This window comes from Astatotilapia calliptera, chromosome 18 (assembly GCF_900246225.1).
Source record: "Astatotilapia calliptera chromosome 18, fAstCal1.2, whole genome shotgun sequence".
NCBI classification, from domain to species: Eukaryota; Metazoa; Chordata; class Actinopteri; order Cichliformes; family Cichlidae; genus Astatotilapia; species Astatotilapia calliptera.
Window position 1 is genome coordinate 22,678,681 of NC_039319.1, and position 22,930 is coordinate 22,701,610.

General features: G+C 39.3%; 1 protein-coding gene across 1 annotated transcript in view; it reads left to right on the forward strand.

Annotated features, from left to right (window-relative positions):
* LOC113011309 (calsyntenin-2-like) overlaps positions 1-22,930 on the forward strand; it is a 154,377-nt gene that overhangs the window by 116,646 nt on the left and 14,801 nt on the right. The window contains exons 6-10 of the mRNA XM_026150793.1: positions 87-236; positions 3,386-3,571; positions 4,237-4,494; positions 6,255-6,376; positions 22,205-22,367. Of these exons, the coding sequence (XP_026006578.1) occupies positions 87-236; positions 3,386-3,571; positions 4,237-4,494; positions 6,255-6,376; positions 22,205-22,367 (879 nt within the window). The remainder of the gene's footprint in view (positions 1-86; positions 237-3,385; positions 3,572-4,236; positions 4,495-6,254; positions 6,377-22,204; positions 22,368-22,930) is intronic.

The window sequence follows — 22,930 nt, forward strand, 5'->3', positions numbered from 1 at the left end:
TTGCCAAATACAACAACACAACAGCTTTTTTTCTCCGCTGGTGAAAAATCCTAATTATATTTCCATTGTGTTTTTGTTTTCCGCAGGTAACATCAGAAACACAGAGCGGCTGAGTTATGACAAACAGCAGAGCTACAAGATTATGGTGACGGCCTTTGACTGCGGTCAGAAGAGGGCGAAGGAGGATGTGGTGGTGCATATTGAAGTAAAGCCTGTCTGCAAACCTGGATGGCAAGGTTAGATGAAGAAATAGTCCCTTAAGTATTTGCATGCTACCTTAATTTACCTGCCAGTAATGGACAAAACTGACTTGCATCTGTATTTGGATAAAATATGCTTACACTTTTCCTAAATGTTAGCAGTGGCCTCAAAATTGATGGAGGCAATTCAGTGAATTTTCTGTTTTTTTGGCATATCCTTTCCCTCAGGGGAATTCTCTTATTTTAGAATCAGCATCTCTCGAGGAAATCAGAGACCTGACAAAAAACCTCAGAAGGGGAAGTTGACTAGATTGTGGGTTTTTTCTTCCTCCTTTAACATGGCAGCAGCTTGGCATTCGAGTCAGCCTGTCTCCCCTGCTGCTTCACCTGTCAACACTGACAGCATCTCAGGAGTCAAGTTCACACAGGAATGAAAGAGGAAGACAGAGAAAGATAAGAAGAGAGAGGGGAGATGGGGAAGAGGAAGGAGGAAAACTCGAGGGAGGAAAGGAAGAAACAAAGTTACAGTGAGGGAGAGAGGTGATGGGTATTCTTACAGCTTTAATCTGACCAGTATACAGCTTACTGTGTAGCTGATGGTAGGAAACCTCAAAATGTACCAGGTAGCTGTGGTTCTGTCTGAAAGAATGTGTTTCTTTAGCCCGCGTTGGTTGTGTTGTTTTTATATCTACCACGACCATATCTAACATCTAACCCATCAGGAGCTTAAATTGATCCCCATCATATTCACAAAGGTTTTGCAAAGCTGAAAGATAAAGTAAGCCAAAGCAGCTATTATTTATCCATGAACCAGCCTGCTCTTTGCCAATTTCTAAGTACACAGAAAATCCTGTGGGGGGCTTATTATTTTCTGAACTATTTTTAGGACATTTTAAGCTTGTGTTACTGACAGTGCAGCAATGACAGCAAACAAGAGACACAGAGTTCATGACCATTGTCTTAAATCTGAAGCCAAGGACACAAGTTGTCTTTGTATATCTTGAGAAAAATGTGGTATTTAAATAAAAAATACAAACAAAAAATTGCAGAGGTGGTTTACGAAGTTTTTCAAGCCGTGAAGACTGCAGGTATGAACATCAGGGGGGCATCACAGGGAAGCTGAGTAGCTTCTTTATATCTTGCAAAGATGGCAAAAGAAGCCAGCAGGTCGCTAAGTACTGTAAACATAACTAAATGAAAGTGATCTAGATTAAGAGATTACAGTACAGACGGCTGAAGATCTTTAGTTTGAGTCCCGTATGATTCATTTTGACCAAGGAACTGCTTTGGCTACAGTTTAACAGTTTAAGATACTTTAGTGTAACGTTTTATGATCCAAATTAATTCACGTTTGGTTTATTACTATAGATAAAATATTGGTGTAAGCAGATCTTTCATAGATTAAAGTCCAAGGTAAGCAAAATCCATTAAAACCAGGAAACTAAAATCATGATGAGAAAGACCAGGCAGAAACCAAAAACACAAAGGGCTAGGAGAAACCAGGAGGAAAAAATTAGAAGACATAAGGGAACAAACACAAGTATAAGACGGGACTATAAATACACTGGGAGCTGACTGGCAAATGACAGTTGGAGATAATCATGTAATCAGGGGGAAAACAAGGACGGGAAGGAAAACTGACACAGTTCATGAAAGAAATCTAACCTTCAAAGCAAAACAGGAAGCGACCAAGAGACACAAACTAAACAAGGAGACAAGAATAGTCACTTAAACATGAAGACGGGGAAAAGGAAGCACTGGAGGACAAAGGCATATGACATAGAAATGAATCAGAGGGGGCAATGTATACAGAAAAGACTGAAATAACAAACACAGTGTAGGACCCAAGGCCTGATACAAGTCAAACACTTAAAACTGGAACAGGAGCCAGAAGGCAAATTATACTGCACTAATGTACTCAGCATACAGGTCTTCAAAGCCTAAACTAAGTATAAAAAACCTCAAACACTAGAATAACAGTAAAACTGAGACAGAAACACAAATTCATATATATTTCCTAAGAATGTAAAACCCAAAAACAACACAACACCTTCAGGCGATGACAATCACTTTGACATAAGTTGGCATTAAATAAATCATATTAGTCCAAAGGGATCACACAAAAATACTAAAAAATAGTGTGATTTCAAGTGGTTTTGGCTGTGGGGTAATTTATTGAGGGATGTGTAATACTGAGCGCAACATCACACAAGATAAATATAATAGAAACACTAATTATTTCTAAAGGTCATCTCCATGTCATAGGCATTAACACAACAGGACTAAAGAAAAAACTAATTTAAGAATACAGGAGTCGTGTCTATTTTTATACCAAAACATCCAGCATTGCTCAACATGAAACTACTGACAGGGAAAATGTCTCCCAGAGCTGGAGGACTCTTCTTGTTGCTCACAGAGAAAAATAGAGAATTATTTTTAAGCTGCAGATGGTATCAAAGTGTTGTCATGTCGAATCGCGCTTGATCTCATGTGCTGCTAACATCCTCATCAAAGTTGCATTATTCTTTGTAATTTGGCTCATAAAAGAGCCCATACTGCACGACCATTAACCCACGTTTAGCTTAATGTAAAACCATTAATCCATAGTAGCTTATGAATAAAACATAATGCAGTGATGCATTCAGGCCAAGTCCTCTGTACACATAACCTTATTTATCATCTGTGTGTAAAGGTCGGCTGTGCCTCTGCAGCTGCTCTTTTGAAGAAGTCTCCCTGGCATTAATACAAGCTTCACCTCACCTCTCACTTCTCTTTGCCTACCTTATCACAGTCTGTTTCTCTCTGTGTGATTTTTCTCAGGAGACTTGATATCATATTGTGTGGGTTTAGCAAGAGCTACCAGGTTTCCACCACCAACACAGAGATTTCTATAAGGAAAAATCAAAGTTATGAATCTCTTTCACCACCATGATTCAGTAAATATAAGTAAACACCTTGTTGGATGACCCTTCCCATCCTGTTTCTAAGATGTGATTTAATATCAAGCTCATTACAACTTGTGTCATGATGGCTAATTTCCTTCTTATGTAATATGGGGTGAAAAGATCATTCAGATAACTCCAAAGAGCAACTGAATACCTTCAGGTTCACAGCAAAAGACCACTGATATGACTAAATAAACTCCCTAAGGTTTACAAACTGTTGCAGTGATTTTGTCCTTTCAGGTTGGAACAAACGGGTGGACTATGAGCCTGGGACTGGGAGCAAGCAGCTGTTTCCCAAGATGCACTTAGAAACGTGTGGAGGTCCCTTGTCTGGCGTGAAAGCAATGGTAGAGCTGCAGACAAATCACATTGGAAAGGGCTGCGACCGCGAAACATATTCTGAAAAGTCTCTGCAAAAACTCTGTGGTGAGGAAAAAAGGAATGTGGGTGGAGGGTAAATTAATCTAAATGGAAGTGAGGAATGTTGATGCCCTGTTGAAATAGGGTGGTGCCATTTTAAATGGACTCTGATAATAATGAGAGACATGGAAAACTTTAATTCGAAGAATGAAAAACTTCTTGACATCTGAACTCTCGATGCATTTTAATAAGCCAAATGCCTGTATGCCATTTTACTATTCCGGAGTGACATTACATCCCATTAATAGCTTGAGGCAAGTTTATACAGTAAATGTGAAAACGCTGTGAAACTGTGCCTTCAAATCTGATAGGTAACTTTATTCATTTGTAATTATTGCCAGAAAGGGGGAACAGGTAATTGGATTACTTTTTTACCGGAGAAAAAATAAGCTTGTAAAGGTTTTGTGCATTAAACATTTTGTGCTTTTTGAACACCCACTCCCAACAAAGAAGCAAAACTCAATTAAAAACAGTCCATCGGATCATTTCAACCAAGCACAAAATTAAATTAAATTGAAAGAAAAACACATACAGATGGCAGCTTTACCGAATTGCATTGAAGTTTCTAATTATGCTGTGTCTTTGTTGCAGGATGAATGTTGACTATATAAGTAGACTGCATGCTACATTAGGATAGATGGATTTATTAATCATGGCTTTGTGACTTCCAGGTGCAGCATCAGGCAGCACTGACCTCCTTCCTGCCCCCAGTCCTTCCACAAACTGGACAGCTGCTCTGCTGATGGACAGCGGCAGAGACAGCGACCTTATCTACAGATTTGATGGGCGTCAGGCTGCAAATGTCCCAGATCACGTGGTGCCACAAAACCTGACAGACCAGTTCACCATAGCAACATGGATGAAGCACGGGCCCAGTCCAGGACTCAGAGCCGAGAAGGAAACCTTACTGTGCAGCTCTGACAAGACCGGTGAGGAAATCATTTCACTGTGCTCACTTATAAGATCCAGGCTACACAAAACTAAATGGCAAATTGATCTTTTCATTAGATTCAGTTTGCTGACATTTGAAGACCAGTATGTTCCTCCTGCAGCACTACTGGAAACCACTGACCTTTCAGTGACACTTAAACATTTTGTGCTTTGTCCTACATTGCAAAACATACCATAAGCATGAGCCCTATCGCAAATCAATAATAAAAAAAACCCAAAAACATTTCAAAACAACCGGGTAATTAAGCTGAGACCAAAGCCCACAGTGGCAAATGCTCTTTAAAACTTTTTCCCCACTGCATCTCTGAACTGAGCTGCCTGCACTGTGTAATTAAACAAGCCATCTGCACATTGCACGCGCTCACAATGGTCTCACAGATGGCTTATTAGCTTACGAAATTAGTAGCCTGATCTTGTAATGCAAAACTGCAGAGCAGTTTATTGTAGACCACCAGCATCTTTTAAACCACTTTTTATTTGTAATCTTTTTGCTTAAGGATGTGAAAAGTACCAACAGTTTCAATGTGCAGCCCAGCTGTGAAATAAAATGCCCATGTTTTGAATCCCATCACTCCTCTGGGTGTGCCAGATGATATGCAGGACCGGTGATGAGCCATATCACAATCACATTCATTTTCATGCCATTATAGTAATAACTCATGTATGAAGAGTATATAATATGTTCCTAAATGCATGATCGCACTGAAGTCTATCCTATTCAATTGATTTTTTTTTTTAACAAATGTTCCTATTTTTATATTGAAGAGTTGAAGAGTAATAGAAAAACAGAAAAAAACAGAAAAACACACTATAAATGAAATTAGCTAATTCTGACTTCTGGCAGAAAACTGTATTAGAATTAGAAGCAATCGTCCCTTTTACACGTCTTATGACTTAATCACACTAGAGTAAAAATGGGAAGGTAACCTCTTTGCAACAAGGAAAATTGGTGGTTGGCTGGTGATTACGTTGATTTATTTATTTTTTTACATTGTTTGTAAATAGCTGCCGTGACCAGTTCGGCATGCAACACTCACTGCTTTCACTCACAAGCCAATTGCACAGGTCGCCTTGTGGGAGGGAAGTTGCAGCCAAACAATCGCAGTCTCAGACAGATTGGCAAATGTTTGCAAATAATTTTCATCTAACTTAAAAATTCCATTATGATCTCTGTCTTTGAAGTATGCATTTTAAAGGCAATTGGATTGGAAGTTAAGTCACACAGTCACGGTAATTTGGTCATCCTGCAGTCTACAACCACTTCTTTTCCATAGTGTGACTGGAGCATTAGCACTGCTTAAAAAACTTGTGATAAATATCTTTATTATATGATTATATGCTAAATAAATATTGGTTTTCACACCAGTGAAAGACTAAAATTGGTTCTTCCATTAAAAACACCAAAATCTATTAAGTTAAGTACCAGCTCCTCAGTGCGGGTATGTGTCCATAAGAATGAAAATGCAGATATGCAAGCGGCTCAGACCACACTCACTAAACTGCCTTTGTTTAGTTGACTGATGTGGAAAACCCATTTGATGTGAAAGTAAAAAGCTGTACTCTATGCCAATTTCTGAACTGAAGGAAAAAACAAAATTACTGACATGAACATGAGCAACGTCAATTTTCCTTGAAATAAACCTGCTGATTAGAACATTGTGTAATTTAAAACTGCACTATATTCAAATGTGTGCATGTTTTTGTATGACCATGCCTCTTCTTGGTCTTCCCATTGTAGAGATGAACCGCCACCATTATTCTCTGTATGTTCACAACTGCCGCCTGGTGTTTCTGCTCAGAAGAGATTTCACTCAGCTTGACACTTTCAGACCTGCTGAGTTCCACTGGAAACTGGAGCAGGTATGAGTACATATTTGTGTGTGAGTATGTGTCCTATTTATATCTGCATATAGATTCAGGGTGATTCTGTAGAGCAGATAAAGGGCTTTTATTCATTCTATAGGGAAGGGAGAGGCTTTTCATTTTAATTATGAAGGCCTTTCATGGCTTTTGTCTGCTTGGTGCATGATATAATAGAGTAAAAGACACCACTATCCTACACACGTACTTAGACTCACACAGAAGTACAGACCAAAAGAGGAAAGTCTGTTTAGTTATGGGTAATAGCTCACCCAGCAGCAGATCTCTACTACCTGTCATGCCTCTGGAGAGTTGTTGAACTAATTTGCACTGAAGGTATGTGTTTCAGTCCTGCAGGGAACCTTTAAGAGGTAAAAAGTTGCATCATGCAGTATAGTGTTGCGTCTACAAGAAGAATGCAAATAAGAGAGGTTTTTTTTAATCTCACTGAATGTTGCAGGCAGTAACTATTGCATTAAATAAAATGCACTGCTGGGAGGTAAAAAGTTTTAGTCTTCAAAGCGACTTCTGTTTTTAACCCTGTCTGTTTAGAACAATGCAGGCTGTCAAACTGATGTTTAAAGGTCAGGTACATCAGTGACAGGGACACTTAAATGAGAATCATCTGGATAAAAGGAAGCTACTCCCCGCAGCTCTTGAAACAGGCGTTGGTGAGAGTTGCATTCAATTCAGTTTTATTTACAGAGCACCAAATCACAACATCTGCCTCATGGTGCTTTAAACTTTAAGGTAAAGGTTAAACAAGATGAGAACAAAACACAGACTGATGGCAAATTTAATGATATGTAACAGCGGTATGTAAACACCTAGAGAGTGAAAAGAGATGAGTAAAAAGAAGTGCTCAGCTTAACACAGCACCTCAGCAGTCTCAGCCTTTAGCAGCATAACTAAGTGATGCTTCAGGGTCAGAGAATCTAGCCCTAACTATAAACTTTATCATAAACGTGTGGTCTTAAAAAGTGTAATCTTAAAAATGGAGCGGCTGTCTACTGGGAGCCTCCCCCCCAAACTGGGAGCTGTTTCCAGGCTGACAGGGCCTTGGCAAGAGTTGCATTCAAGGCCTCCCATTCTACTTTTAGAAACTTTAGCAGCCACAAGTTGCCTGGAGTATGAGAGAAAGGACCCTATTAGACTAATATGGTCTTTAAGATTATTTAAGACCTTTTATGTGATGAGAAGGATTTTAAATTAAATTCTGGATTGAACAGGGAGCCAGTGAAAAGAAGTCAATATGGGTGAAATACATTCTTCTATATCTTTCTGTTTGTATTCTCACTGGAGTGTTTTGGATTAACTGGAAGCCTTTTTAGGGAACTTTAGAATAGCCCGATAGTAATGAATTGCAATAATTCAGCGTAGAATGAATGCCAGAATTAGATCTTCAGCATCACTTTAGGATATTGCACAGATGAATAAAAACACCCCAACATATTTGTTTAATGTGCATCTTAAAGGACATAGGCTAGCATTTATAATGTAAAAAGTATTGGTCTCAGCACTTAACCTTGTGGAATTCCATGGTTAAGAAGAAGACTAACCATTTACGTAGAAAAAAATGGATCTGCTAAATAGGCACGATTCAAACAAGGGAATTGCAATTCCTTGAACACCAATAGCACGTTTTAGTCTCTATAGTAAAATGTACATTTTTTTTATTTTGATTGAAAATTTAGAGTCAACTCCAATTCCAAAAAACCAATGGCATACTTGGGAATGCAATAATTATTTTTTCATAAACATAATATTGAAACTAAGAAAGTGTTCAATTTTAAGAAAAATAGTTGATTATGAATTTGATGGCTCTAAAAAAATGTCTAAAAAAAGTTGGGACAAGGCAATGCTTAGCACTGTGTAGCATCCCCTCTTCTTGTAACAATAGTTTGTAAACATTAGGGAACTGAGGTGACCAGCAGCAGGACTTTTGGGAGAGTAATGTTGCCCCATTCTTGTCTCGTATGGGATTGTACCTGCTCAACAGTCCTGGCTCTTCTTTGTCATATTTTTATTCACAATGTGCAAAAGGTTTTCAGTCGGTGAAAGATCTGCAGGCGGCCCTGCCCAGACTCAAAGCCATGCTTTTGTAACAGGTGCAGTATGCGGTTTAACATTGTCTTGCTGAAATTTGCAAGACCTGCTCTGAAGGAAAGGCCTCGATAGGCTACTTTAGTGCCTGTATATAACTTTCAGCACTGATTGTGCCTTTCCAAATGCGCAACCTGCCCATTCCATAGGCAGTAATGTACCCCATAAAATCAGAGATGCAGGCTTTTGAAGTGAGCGCTGATGAGAAGCAATTCAATTCCATTCAATTATATATATATATATATATAGCGCCAAATCACAACAAAAGACAAAAGTCGCCTCAAGGCGCTTTATATTGTAAGATAGGCCCTACAATAATACATACAGAGAAAAACCCAACAATCAAATGACCCCTTATGAGCAAGCACTTTGGTGACAGTGGGAAGGAAAAACTCCCTTTTAACAGGAAGAAACCTCCGGCAGAATCAGGCTCAGGGAGGGGCGGGGCCATCTGCTGCGACCGGTTGGGGTGAGAGAAGGAAGACAGGATGGTCCGGCTCCTCCTGATGTGGCGCCCATGTTTTCTATAAAGATTCAAATTTAATTTTAAATGAACGGAGGTGTTTCTTGATCACATACAGCCTCTTTTCATGACAGAGCTTTAACCTGCGTGAAAATGTGACAGCGATTTCTGGAACGCTATTCTGAAATCGTTCCACGATTTGCAGTTTTTTTGGAGATTGGTGAACCTCTGTCCATCTTTACTTCTTAAACAATCATGTGTCTTTTTTCCACCACTTACTTTTCGACCCTTTTGTTGCCCCAATTTTCTGCGACGTGTTGCTCCCATCAAATTGAAAATGAGCTAATATTTTCATGAAATAGCAAAATGTCTCCATTTAAATATTTGATATGTTTTCTATGTTCTATCATGAATAAAATATGGCTTCATTCAATTTTCAAATTATTTCTGATTTTATTTACATTTTAAACAGCAGCTCAACTTTTTTGGGAGATTGTGTTTGCATTTACATATTGTCTGTTACTGAAACAGCGTGACATTCGCCGAGCTCATGAATATGTGACTCATTTCCCTTCCTTAAAGGCTGTCTTTCCTCTTTAACTCGCGCTTAATCAACTCAGCGAACGATTGTCTGTTTGGTGCCGTTGTTGTTGTTATCACGTTGCTCTTATTTCTTAAGCGTTTGTATTAAAATCAAGGCTTCCACCAAGTTTAGCTGCAAAGTTTGTGTTTTGTGAAAAGGGCAGAAGTTTAAACGCCCAAATATATGTGCAGAAAGAAAGCAGCCAGAAAGTAATGTTGTTAAATCATTCACATGGTTCAATTTTTCATCTGATTATTTTATCAGAAGGGTTGTTTTCGCCCTCTGCCACAATTTTGAGTCAGTTTGAGTCTCTTTATTGTGTCTGCATGGTGTTTGCGTTTTTTTTTATTATGTTTGGGCTTAAATGTAACCACTGAGTAAAGGAAGTCTCACAGTATAGAAGATCATAAAATCCCTCATGTCTAAATAATTTTGATGATAACCCAGCTCACCACTGTAAAAATGAATGCTAGCTGTATATCTAATCTAATTGTTTACTCTTGGGATGGCACATTTATCAGCCATATTTTGAAATTATTAGAAAATGCCTCATAATTATGGAGAGTTCTCAGAAGTTTCCACTCACAAAGCAGATTATAAGAGATTTGTATTTGGTCTTTTTGTCAGTGCAATGGTGCATCTCAACCCTGGCTTATGGTTTATATTTTATCTGTAGGTTTGCACTGAAAAATATATGCAAATTCATTTTCTTGGTTTTTTCCTTCTTCTTTTTTTTCATTGTGAGGGCATATGCGGTAATTCCCTGCATTCATACAAACATCAGTGTATCTTTTGGTTGTCATCTTTGTTAGTGGTGGTGTGTACCTTCCAGGCAGAACAGTTGTTTGTTGCAGGTCACAGGTACAACAAAATGTGTTTTTCTCAGGTGTACCTTCCAGCCAGGTAGCTGTTTGTTCTAGGTCAAAGGTAGATTGAAAAGTGCTTTCCTCAGTCCACTGTTATTTTCTCCTGTGGCCCACAGAGGTGGATGTGACAAAGAGAAGGGCACCCAAGCAGATTGCTAAGTTTTCCAAGCAAACAACCTCAAGACATGGTTCTATTTCTGCTTTGCTTTTTCTCATTCTCTCTGCATCTGTTATCTTTCTCCTATTACCTCTCTCTTGCTCAGTCTTTGCTATTACACGCACACAGACACACACACACATATATATATAGTTCATAGTTCAGATAGTGGGGATCCCATTTTCTCCTTTAGCTGGATCGTGTGAAAGACCGTGGAGGGAGTATGCTGTACAGTCAAAGAGAATTTGTGATGGTGCTGCTCACCACTACAAATCACTCTCATTTGAGACTCTCATTAAATATAAATGGAAACTGGTCTGAAATACCAGAGGTTAATGAGAGGAGTACATAAATGAACAGAGCAAAGAAAAAAAAGTGCTCTGTGATTATCGTGAACTGATTATGACTGTGATTTGCTGCAGTTTTTTTGTCTTGTTTCTTTATCAAACGCCAGAGCATAAGTTTAAGGAGATAGAAATAGAAATACATTCATGAAACTGATGTGTTATTGTTAAATCTAAGTGCAAAATGGTCATTTTAGAAAGAAATGCTCCTCTTTAAAACTTAAGAACAGATATTAAAATCTGATCTGTGCCCTGAAGCAGTACACAGTATTTTATATGTGAGTACGGCTGATGCCAACCGTCTACAAAAAACCCTATTTGGATTTTTATCAGATGGCAACCAGGGACCATCATGCCAATTAGTTCTCAGACCAAACCCATCAAAATATTATGTTTACCAGACAGCCATGTATACACATGCACGCACACGCACACAAAGAGAGAGAGAGAGAGAAACAAAGTAACAACAGTAGCCATGCTGCAGCACTGGGGCGTTAAAAGGTTTGAGGGCTACTTCCACTGCCCTTTATTTTGCAGGCATTAGTGAAACCACACTTAGCTTTAAATTTCATGCTCACTTTGATCTTCACTAAAATCTTTTTGACAGAGAGACATTTAGGCTACGTTCACACTGCAGGTCTTAATGCTCAATTCCGATTTTTTGATCAAATCCGATTTTTTTGTCTGCTTGTTCACACTACAAATAAAATGCGACAGCAAACGCGCTCTTGTGTGAACGCTCAAAGCGGCCCACATGCGCAAAAGAAGGCGTCACACACAACGCGCTCTGTTTAGACCCAGAGCAAACAGTATTGTTTGACAGATGGCCGTTAATATAAAGTCTTCGGACTTTACGTTTCCCAATTTTTGCTTTAAGTTATTTTGTTATTTACATAATAATGTAAATAACCTAATAATGATCATTATTGCTGTTTTAGAGAGGAGCGGTGCTTCAAAGGATAGTTGCAGATTTCTGTCAGAATCTGCAGATTACACAGTACAAATAAAATGTTCACGTTTCTCCAACGTTGTCTTCCCAACAGTTTCACTGACATCTACACCGGATGGCCAGGAAGCGTTCGCGATGTCTTCTCGGGCGCTTCTCTGGCGCGTATAATTGGCGTCTGTCTTGTGTCGGTGACGTAAAAGACGTATTTAATGCGACATGACCGTTCAAACAGCAGTCGCTTTCTAAAACATCGGATATGTATCGGATTCAGCACCACATACGAAAGTGACCCAGATCGGATTTGAAAATATCGGATTTGCGACGTTCACACTGTCATACCATGATCGGATATGGGTCGCATAGGGTCAAAAAAATCGGATTTGATGCGCTTTCGCCTGCAGTGTGAACGTAGCCATAGACACAAAACTTATGGCTACGACACAAAACTAAAACGTAATCAGTAGCTTTAACTGGACTTCATCCCAGCAGTGACAGAGAAGGCTGTTTCCAGCTAAGGTCACAGAATGTTACTTCCTTCCACAAGTTTATAAAAACACAGAAACAATCATAACCGGATTCCTTGGTTGCAAATAACATTCTACTTTTACTGTACTGAACATAATGGCATAGACTAACAACAAGCTGGAAGTATCGCTAAAGCAAATGGAGACAAAGTGGAAAGACACTGTCTGACCTTTGTTCTAATTTCTTTAAGTAGTCTTCTGGAAAAGTTCTCCAGGCTTCTTGAAGGACATTTAAAGCTCTTCTTTGGATGTTTCTGCATTTTGTTCTGTTCTCTGTCAACATGATCCCACACTGCTTCAATAATGTTGAGGTCTGAGGTCTGGGGAGGCCAATCCCTGACTGATAGTGTTGCACTGTGTGTTTTTCTATCCAGGTATGCTTGTATTGCATGGTGCTTGGGGTCATTGTCATGCTGAAAAAGCTGTTCCCAATCAGATGCTTTCTAGATGGTATGCAGTCCCCAAACCATGACAGAGCCTCCACTGTGTTTTACAGATGGCTGTAGGACACTCACAGCTGTACCTCTCTCACGGCCTCCTTCAGTACATAATGATGATGATTGGAACCAGAAATGTCAAGACCAGAATTGCTATTGTGTGTTTATACCTTGAGTTAGATTCATAGACCCGTATTAAGTGGGTTAAACTAAAAAAAATTAAAAAAAACATTCCTCTGAAAATGGTCAGGTATAAGGACTCGACTGAAAATGGTTGAAAAAGTGGCTAGTGTACAAAACGGCCTTTAGAAAGCCTGGAGGACTTTTGCTCAGCACTTTAAAAACTGCAAGTATTTCTTGCTCCAGCAAAATATAAAGAAATGAAGAATGGCTCAGGACTTTTGCACAGTACTGTGGATAGGAAAAGTAATAGAGTAGCAGTAATGTTGTATTAAGAGTTTTCTGGAAGTGCACAGAGTGTTAGACAGGATCATGAGTTTGAAGCTGGAAACCGAAAGGCTGATGTTGAAGGTTGTGAACACCGTAAGTAGTCGTCAATTAGAAGAGAGAGGAATTCTGGAGTAATTTGGATGAAGTGGTAAAGAGCATTCCCAATAGGGAAACAGCAGTGATTGAAGTGGACTTCAATGAAGATGTGGGTGAGGGGAACAGGCAGATGGTCCGCTTTGGTGACTGCTAAAGTCAGAAGAAGAAGGTTTGACTGAGTGACCAGTGACCACCAGGATGATGGTGGCTTCTCAAACGTAAATCATAATTCCACTAATCTTCCTATTAGTTATCCTTCACAAGCCAAAGGGACTATCACTGTTTAGTGATCAATGAAGTTCATCTCCTAGATTCAGATGTCATGTAAGCAGAGGACATTAAATAATGAGGTATGCTTCATTTCTTTCATATAAACTGGTTCAGCAAACCAGAGATTGTCCTTGTCGGCTCACTGCATGGAGTACAAAGTACTACTAAAGATAGATTGTACCAAATGATAATGCATTGCACTTGTAGGCTGAATCACACTGAAACCAAATAATGAAATTAAGTCTGTACTCTCAGCATTAGCTCTACTTCCAAATGCCTTTCTTTCGCACTACTGGAAGAAATTTTAACATTCACTGCTGAATGTTACACAGTGTATTATATATTAATAGTGCATATTAATACTTATTATTTAGTATCTCAGAGTGCCTATAGTGCTTAAAACAGACTAAACTAAGAACAGGAACTGCCAGAGCGCCTTGAGGTGAATAATGAGCACAAGAGTAGTGGAGGCTGTTGGAAAAAGGACTGTGGTAAGAAGAGGAAGAAGAAGAAGGGGTGACTGTGGAGTGTCACAGCTGCTTCGTACTGTCCTTGTTCCTCCAGCACTTAGAAAGGACACCCAATGGCTTCCGCAGCAACTCCATTTAGCTCTATTGATTTTGCAATTCTGAGCCTAAGAGAGGAGGGGTAGAGTGTGATGAAAGCAAGCTGGCAAAGAGCGAGGGAGAGAGAAGCTTCCATTTTCCATGTCGATCGAATACTCTGAAGGAATGTCACATTGGACAGAAACCGTTATGCACGCATCTACAGGCACTGACTTATTTATGAGTTTATGTGAACACAACCATCCACACAAACACACACACACACGCCAGGATGCCTGCTTTTCCTTTCAACTTCTCAGTGTTGGTAATGGACTAAAGGATGAATCACTACCCTTTCTGAACATTATTCACTCTCCCGAGTCTGGAGAGCCTATCAGTACAATCCAGCTGTCGTTCTTACCAAGTCCTATACAAATCAAGAAACACTCTCTTTAAATTTCCTGCAAGCCAAGAGTGTGATCTTTAATGTGCACCTACACCTTTCTATATTTCCCCAAAGTCAAGAGCGTGTCCATTAAAATCAAATGCTTTATAGGGAGAGCACAAAATATAGTGTATTACAGAAGGGTTAGAGGGGAATCAAGTACCCAGTATTTTTCTCAGCATAGTTGTGAGATTTTGATAGGATTAAAAGATTTCTTTTTCTTTTTCTCATCAATTCAAAATAACAGTAAATATGACAGGGCATGGTGAGAGCGCCCATGTTGTGAATCACAAAACCAGCTCTCCGATTTCACCAATTACTCCTCTCACAACTTCTGCAGAACCCCTGCTATTTATTGTTTATGTCTGAGATCAATAATGAGGACTGAATGCTGGAGTTAGAGCAGAATTGCTCATCTACAGTTATCTGCCTTATCTGCCTGTTTCCACCATGCCTATCGTGCCATGGCTTGTTCTCTGCCCTGTGTGGATTAAAAGGCCCCGTTTGTTTCCCGAGAGATTAATTGGATGATGTGGGTGGTTGTGGTGTGGCGTGCATTGCCTCCCCTTCTGTTTGTAATAGATAGCGCCTATGCAGAGTGTGAGAATTTTTCATCTCACACACAAGAGACTAATAAATGTTTCAATTTTACGTCTAATTATGCATATCCACGTGTTATTTTCCTACGTGAAGTCTCGGGGCGTTGCAGCTGGAGTGAGTTTTGTTTGCTAGAGCAGATTTTTAAAGCAAAAGCATCTGGAGTGAGAAGACAAGACAGAAAGGCAACCACGCTTTGTGATAGATGAGAGCACTTAGTTAAAAAAAATCAGACTTCATAATTTCTTTCAGTTCATGTCATGTTTTCTCTCTTATTTACCATGGATCACTTTCATTTTGCAATTTAATCTACTGCAAGGACTATTCATGTTTTTGAATAGACAAACACAAGTTGGCACTGAAACGTACATTTGTTCCTTTCTGAGAGTGCAAAACAGAAAAAGACAGTAAGCAACTGAGGAAATGTTAAGAACTGCCTCGAGCAAAAACACTCAGTGTTTATTTCATTTCTAGCCTCTATTTTTCAAATGCCTTCATTTGAGAGCTCAGCTGGACTTTGTCTGCTTTAGGTGCCCCCTTTATCTCTCTAAATGTAAATTTCTTTGCGCTCTGTGTGTGCTCGGGCCGGAGGGTGAGGGATAGCAGGAGTATATATGTGTGTGTGTGTGTGTGTGTGTGTGTGAGAGAGAGAAAAAGGCTTCTTAATGCTCTTTATTGAGCACTTTGCATACATGGTGAGTGCTCTACATAATGTACTAACAGCTTGTTTCTTCCATCGTTCTATTTACCACTTCCAGTCACTCCACACGTCTCTCCAACTATTGCTTGTCTGTTCTCTTCTCCTTCTCCAATTCCTGCCTTCAGTTCATAAAAAAAGTCTGTTCACATCAGCGATGAGTTAGAATTTAAATTATTTACAGGTATCATATTGCTTCATTCATCAAGTAAGAGCTCCTGGAGATATAGGGGAAAGATAAAGACAGGCAGATTTCAAACATTATGCTGAAAGACGGTATTTTAAAGCAGACCTTTCACTTTAAGCATCTGGCATGTTTTTGCATTGATCTAGAGCCTCATATCTTTCTTTCTTTGGATTGTTTTAGTTGTAGCACAAATCAGATCTTTATTAGATATCAGATATTTTTCTTTTTTAAAATAGTTTGGCAGAACTTTTCAAAGTAGAAACTGATGGTTTAGAAGTTTTAGATAAGCACACTTTGCTTTATAACTTGTGGAAAACTTGGCAACTCTGTATTCTTTTAATTGGACAGTTTTTTTAGTGAGTGTTCTGCATAGAAGTTTGCTAGATTTGCCCTTTCACAGAAAACTGCATGTTTTTTTTATGCGCATGCCGTTGCGCATGTTAGCAAAGCTCGTTTCCTTTCTTCCTTTCTTTTGCTTTGTGCCATTTATTTATTTATTTCACTATCCTTGTCATTCCCACGGTGACACATAATACGCTGGCATCAAAAGTGCGGTGCTGCATCTGTGTCAGAAAAGAGATGATCAGAGGAGAGGGGTGCGAAAAGGAACAAAAGAGATGAAAAGGGAAAGAGAAGGGAACTGGAAGTTATGACGGATGGATGAGGTGGAGGTGGGGAAAACAGGGGAGGGGAAAAATAGTTCAGACAAAAGGGCATAGAACGGGCCGGATGAGAAGTAGAGAAAAGGAGGGCTCTGGGGAAAAACTAGACTTCCTAAAATTATCTGGTGAATGTTTGAAGAGAACGACAACAACACAACTTCCAGCATCCACCGTTATTTTACTCAGTACTACAGTTATCATGTCCATCACACAAGCTAAAGTACTAATAAATCTGATCAGACAAAAGGTTAGTTTTCACTTGAAACAGATGAAAACGCCATCATATATATTTTATAAGATTGTAAGGAAGTCCCCACATCTGAAACCTCTCCAGTATATCGAAATAAACTTGACCTTATTAAAGGGCTCCTCAGCAGCCAGCACAATGTCCTCATTATTCTGTCGATGTCAGCAGATCTAAAAAGCACTAATGCTGTCTGTGAAACTGTGCTTTGGTGTCCTCCTCAGAAAAGGTTCACACAACCTATAACCTCTGTTTGGCCCAAAAATAAAAGATTCGAGGCCGCCGCTTTTCTCGTTAGCAGCAGGTCTAACGCAGAGCTGGCAGCATCGAATTGTTTTGCCAGGGATCTTCTGGGTGAAAAACCTCAATTGAGTCCGTGTTGAATTGAGACTGTGCAATATTTTCTAGGTCCAAGTGGCTCTTAAGATCTTCCTTCTTCTCTGCTGGTGTGTAGGATGTAATAGCCTCTCGTAAATACACCGTGGCAGATCTCCACAAGATAGACTGGCTTATCTCCAGCTTTTTATCCTCAGCAATAAAACACTGCCGCTGCTGCTGCATGGTAATATTCTCTACAAAGGAAATCAGGCTGAGTAAGGTAAGGCTTAGTCACCACAGTCTCCAAGATGAACCTTTGTCAGAAGAGACCTACTCCATACTGTGGTAGAGAAATGATTAGAAAGAGGATACTGTCTGTACAGTCCTTGAATCTATGCAAAACAATTAAGGACATAATCGTAGGCAGCACACAGATTTTTCTGTCTAATTGATTGAGCGCTCTAAGTGGGGGGGTTTTAATCCGATTATTTAAAAAAGCTGAAGCGTTGAATGCTGGGAAATGACAGTCACATTGTAACAAAGCCTTTTATTTTTGCACACAATGTGCTGGTCTTTCTGATGAAATTAAACAATAAAACAATTGTTTACTAAAATTTCCTTCCTGTTAGACTGATTCATAGCAGGTATTGGTTTGGAGTAGCAGAAAAAAAGAGAAACTAATTTTGTTAATGATGGCTTTATGCCATCAAGGTTCCCAGTAAGCCTTGACAGTGAGCCAGTATTTAAAAAACCCTTAGCTAACTCAGTTAAATGGAAGACATTGACCTTGTGTTTTTCCGGTAGTGGCATGCCCAAATGTTCTCTATGTTTGAAAAATGTAAAACAAGCTAACTGAGCAAGCACAAGAAGTCCTGACAGAAATAGTGAAAGCACCTGTGTGAGTGTGTCAATAATGTAAATATGGTTTGAGGTTAAAATATTCAAAGTGTGTCATACCTAAAAGCCACAATCAGCACTTTTACTTGCACATTCCCTCTGCAAACACATGAATTCAAAAGGGTTTCATGGAGGAAAACGACAAAAAAATGATGTTCTGTGGAGGTTGTTAAAGTGATTTTTGAATCATTGGACTGTTTGTCTGTCCGCTGTGTCTTCTGTATGTCCTGTTTCTTATGTTTCTTTCATTCAGGGTGAAAAATATAACCTAAGTTTTTATTTTTATTGGTAGTAGGAAAGGAAAAATTTGCAAAAATAACAACTGCCAGGTAACCGACCTGAAAAATATTTTCCAAAAATGCCCCAATTTAGCCTGGTAGGAAATCCCAAAAGTTAAGAAAACTGTAAATGCATTTTGAACTTCTATGTTAGTGCAGACGTGATGTTTATGTCTCTGCACTTCAGCCTCTCTCCTATTTTCTCTCTTTCTGTTGTGGTAATGCTGTGATGATAGCATCCATCCTAAACAGGTCTGCAACCTGCCCGAGGACCAGCTCATTAAACTGTTTCAGCATTCATTGTCTCGTTACTTTGATGCAGAGGAGAAGTACTTTCAAGCTCACACTAACTAATATGTCATCAGACAAGCAATGCGTATACAAACATGGCTCTGCAACAGAGAATTGCTGATGGTATCTGCTAATGATGTGCGTGTGTGCATTTTTAAATATGTGAGCACGATTTATTTTAGACAGTTTAGACAGTCAGCTGCATAAACAAAGTCAGTGAGAGATTGGATTCTGAAGCTAATCTTTCTTGGATGAAGTAGTCGAGTATATGTGCAAATAAATTTTCGCACTGAAGCTAGTCGAGAAAGTTGATCTGTGATCTTTCTGTAATATTTCTAGTCATTTTTTTAGCTTTCAGGTTCAGGTTTCAGATTCAGTTTTACATTCTCTGTCATGCTTTGGTGCTGAGATATTTCTCAAATACAGTCTGATTATGCATTATCATTATGCATGATATTTATTTTTCAAGCATGCAGTCACTGTGCATGCGTTCGAAAACTTGCATATAAAAATAGATGTTATTCGTCTTTATTTCTGTTTGGAAACCACTCCATCAGTTATTATAATCAAAAGCAGAGAAAAGCAACAGCAACACACAACACAATAACTCAGCCTTACAGCAAAACTTTTTTATAGTTTGTCTGGAAATGGAGAGTTGCCGAAGGGATTTGTAGCCATGCTAACTCTGTTCATGTCTGTGCTGTGGTTCAGTCTGCTACTTTGACCTGAAATATGAATTCAATAATGAATGGATCAGCATAAAATGTATTGCAGATATCTATCTGTTCTCCCCGAGGATGAATCATTTACTATAGCGTCACCAGGATAGATTTCAGTTACAGGATTTAGGTTTACTAGTTTTGTTACTCATTCAGAACCATTTGCAAACTAATGCCATTTTCATAATCCTTAGCTCTTAAACTAAAACAAACTGCATCTTTGCATCTGCTACGTGGCATTGATATTTGTACAGAAATATACAGTCTGTAGGCAAGACGCAAGATTTTGCACCAGAAATTTTCAGATTTCTGTTTGTTGTCTGCTTGTAGTCTGAGCAGTATCGACCAATCAATTCAATAACAAGTCTAACAACATCATTTGAGCATGTTTTTTCCCCTTTAACTCTATCTGTAGTCAAACTGTAATCATTGACAAGAGTATAGAAAAGAGCCTTGATAGGACACAATGGAAGCCAAGAGGCAGTGGCCATTGCACCCAGAGGGTAAGTCATCTGGTGTCCCAAACTGTGCTTTTATAAGCTCCACATAGTCACAGCTCTAGGAAAATGCAGTATAATGCCATATAAGTGGAGACAGTCACCCACATAAACAGTGCTGATAATTGTAGAGGCATGCACTCACCTCTGCAGGCAGTCAGCCAACCAGCGGCTAAATGAAAGTGGCAATTCATTCTGCCTGTCTAGTCAAGTACCCGTGCAAATCCTGAATGCGAGATGATGAAACTAAAATACACTGTCATTGTTAATAACACACGGGTGACTTGCCCGAATATTTCACTTAATGTACAGTAAAGGAAGGTTAAAAAAAAGAAGAAGAAAAGAGGCATGACGTGAGGAATGTCATGCTACCAAAATGTAGGTTGTGATGACTACATCCGAATAAAACATCTTGAATCATCACATCTGAAGGTGGTTTTAAAAAGTGAGGTCTAGTGGGTAGGAGCAGTTTCTGGGCTCTCCTCTCTGTCAGCATATCATGTTATAAAGCTAACATCCCTCGAGATTCTTAGTTGCTCCAACAAAGGTTTCGTCTACATTAGTTTATATGTAAGCTTAAGCAGAAATTTATTCTCCGTGTCCGTGTGTGTGGCCACTTGGCCTTAATGAGAAATCCTCCGTCCACCTGTTATGTTTTCTCTTCGTATCTGAAATTAGCAGATATTTTTCTGCTCCATGCAAACCAATCTTTTCCTCCATCTTTAACCAAATCCTGCCCACCAGACTGATTCAACTAAAACAGTCTGGCCTTTTCTTGTCTGAATACCTTTGAAATTATATTTACCTCAAGTGCCCAGAAATAATAACCTTTAAAAGAAAGTGCAGTTTCATTTGAAAATATTTATTTTAGAAAACACCCACTGTGGCCTCATTATTTGTGAAAGAAGTTGTTCAGGGCCCCATGCAGCGCTGTTTGTACCATTATTGCTTTGGGCCATAAACTATACTTGTACTCCCCCATTTAACAGCATAAAACATGAAACTTTGTTTTTTTCTCATTTCTATAGCTGTTTACTGTGTTCGGCACTGTGCAGGACGGCAGGTTGTCCTAACATGCACTAAGAGAAAATGCCAGAGTCTTGTCACAGTATGCTAAGAACGTATTGATATTTTAATTAGACCTGTGACTTTTCTTGGAAGCATTGCAGTGCTCTTCGAGGTTGAAGCCATTCTTTGAATTCACTGGTGTATTGTTATTTTTAAGGCCTCTGTAAAAATTAGATTTCATTAGATGGCCTCTAACAGCTCCAAATTAAAGCAGCTTTTTTCTGTAACTGCCAGATGTGTAATAAGAAGCCACTTGATACAATATTGACTTAAAAGAAAATATTATTTCATTATTGTTTTTAAAGCTGGTTGTCGCTGCTAAAAAACACAAGTCATTGCATGTTTTTTGTTAGAAAGCTCCATTCTGTGTAACAGGAACACATACTGGCTTCTTCCCCTTGTCCAGTTCAGGGTCACTGTTGGGCCCAGCTGTCACATGGCGACAGGCAGCGTACATCCTGGACGGATCACCAGTGTGGCAGCTGGAATAACATACAGAGACATCCAACCATTCACACCTACATCCAGTTTAGGATCACCTGTTAAGCAGACCTGCATGTCTTTGAACTGTGCACGTGAAGAGAACCCAGTCAGCATGTAAACGCCCCACAGAAAGGCTAAAGCGAGAGAACAGGCTCTGTCTTTATAAGTTCTCACGATCGAGAATGTTTGTGAAGGTTGATAAAAGTTGTGTGACGCGCGACTCTTTCTACAGCTGTGTTTGTCACTCACCGTGTGCCTTTAATGAACAGCTCATTAGACGGAAACCTCATTAGCGGTCTGACGACAGGGAGCAAATGATCCGGGGAAAAGAAGAGGAATTTGATGCGTCTCATTTATTGGAGGTAGAAAGGCAGGGAGCATTCAAGGATGCGCTTTTGGGTTTGGAGTAAACATCATCATGTTCATAACAGCAGCCCTATAAACATAATCCCCCATGGCAATACGCTCCATAATAATACTAATAATAATAAAAAAAAACCAAAAAAGATGTGTAATTGCTTCAGTAATGTATTTTTAAAGCTGCCCCTTTTTCATTTCTGTTTTAATCGGGCCTGTTGTCGTGTTTCAGTGCGTACTAAGAGGACATATAATTTACTGGCAGCATAGCGATGTGACAGTTTTTCTCTGTGCTTTACAGATCTGTGACAAGGAATGGCACTATTATGTAATCAACGTGGAATTTCCTGCAGTGACTCTTTTTGTGGATGGCGTGACTTACGAACCCTACCTAGTGACAGATGACTGGCCGATCCACGCCTCGAAGATCGATACGCAGCTGACCGTGGGCGCCTGCTGGCAAGGTCAGTGTGTGTGTGTGTGTTTACCATACATAAGCATAGAAAAACAGCCATTTTTAATGCTTTATTTAAAAGCACCAGGGTTAATTAATTGTTTCAAGGCTGCATACATCCCTTTAATGAGATAAATAAAAAAAGGAAATGATATGTTGTCCTGATTTTGTAAAGCAGGAAATTGAAAGCAGGTCTTGCGTATTCTGATACAATGTAATACTCAACATGTGACATAATTGCACTGTGCAGGAACACTATTGAAAGCAATACATTTCACAGTGTGTGCATTGCAGGCCACTGAAATGCATAATGAAATGCATTATGCTCCAAGAAACCGAATAGTCTGTGCGAAAACTGCAGGTGCAGCAGTCAAAAACATGTTTTCTTTTAATGCGCGGTTGTTACCAGCCTGAAAAATGCTGACAACATATCATAAGCATAAAGAAACCGCATCAATAAAAAGGCAGAGCAGCCCAGAGATGTTTAAAATTACATTTGAATCACAAAGGGAGATAGTGAGAAAGAAGGCGAAAATAAATAAAGAGACTAACATTTACATCCCCGGCCTGCGA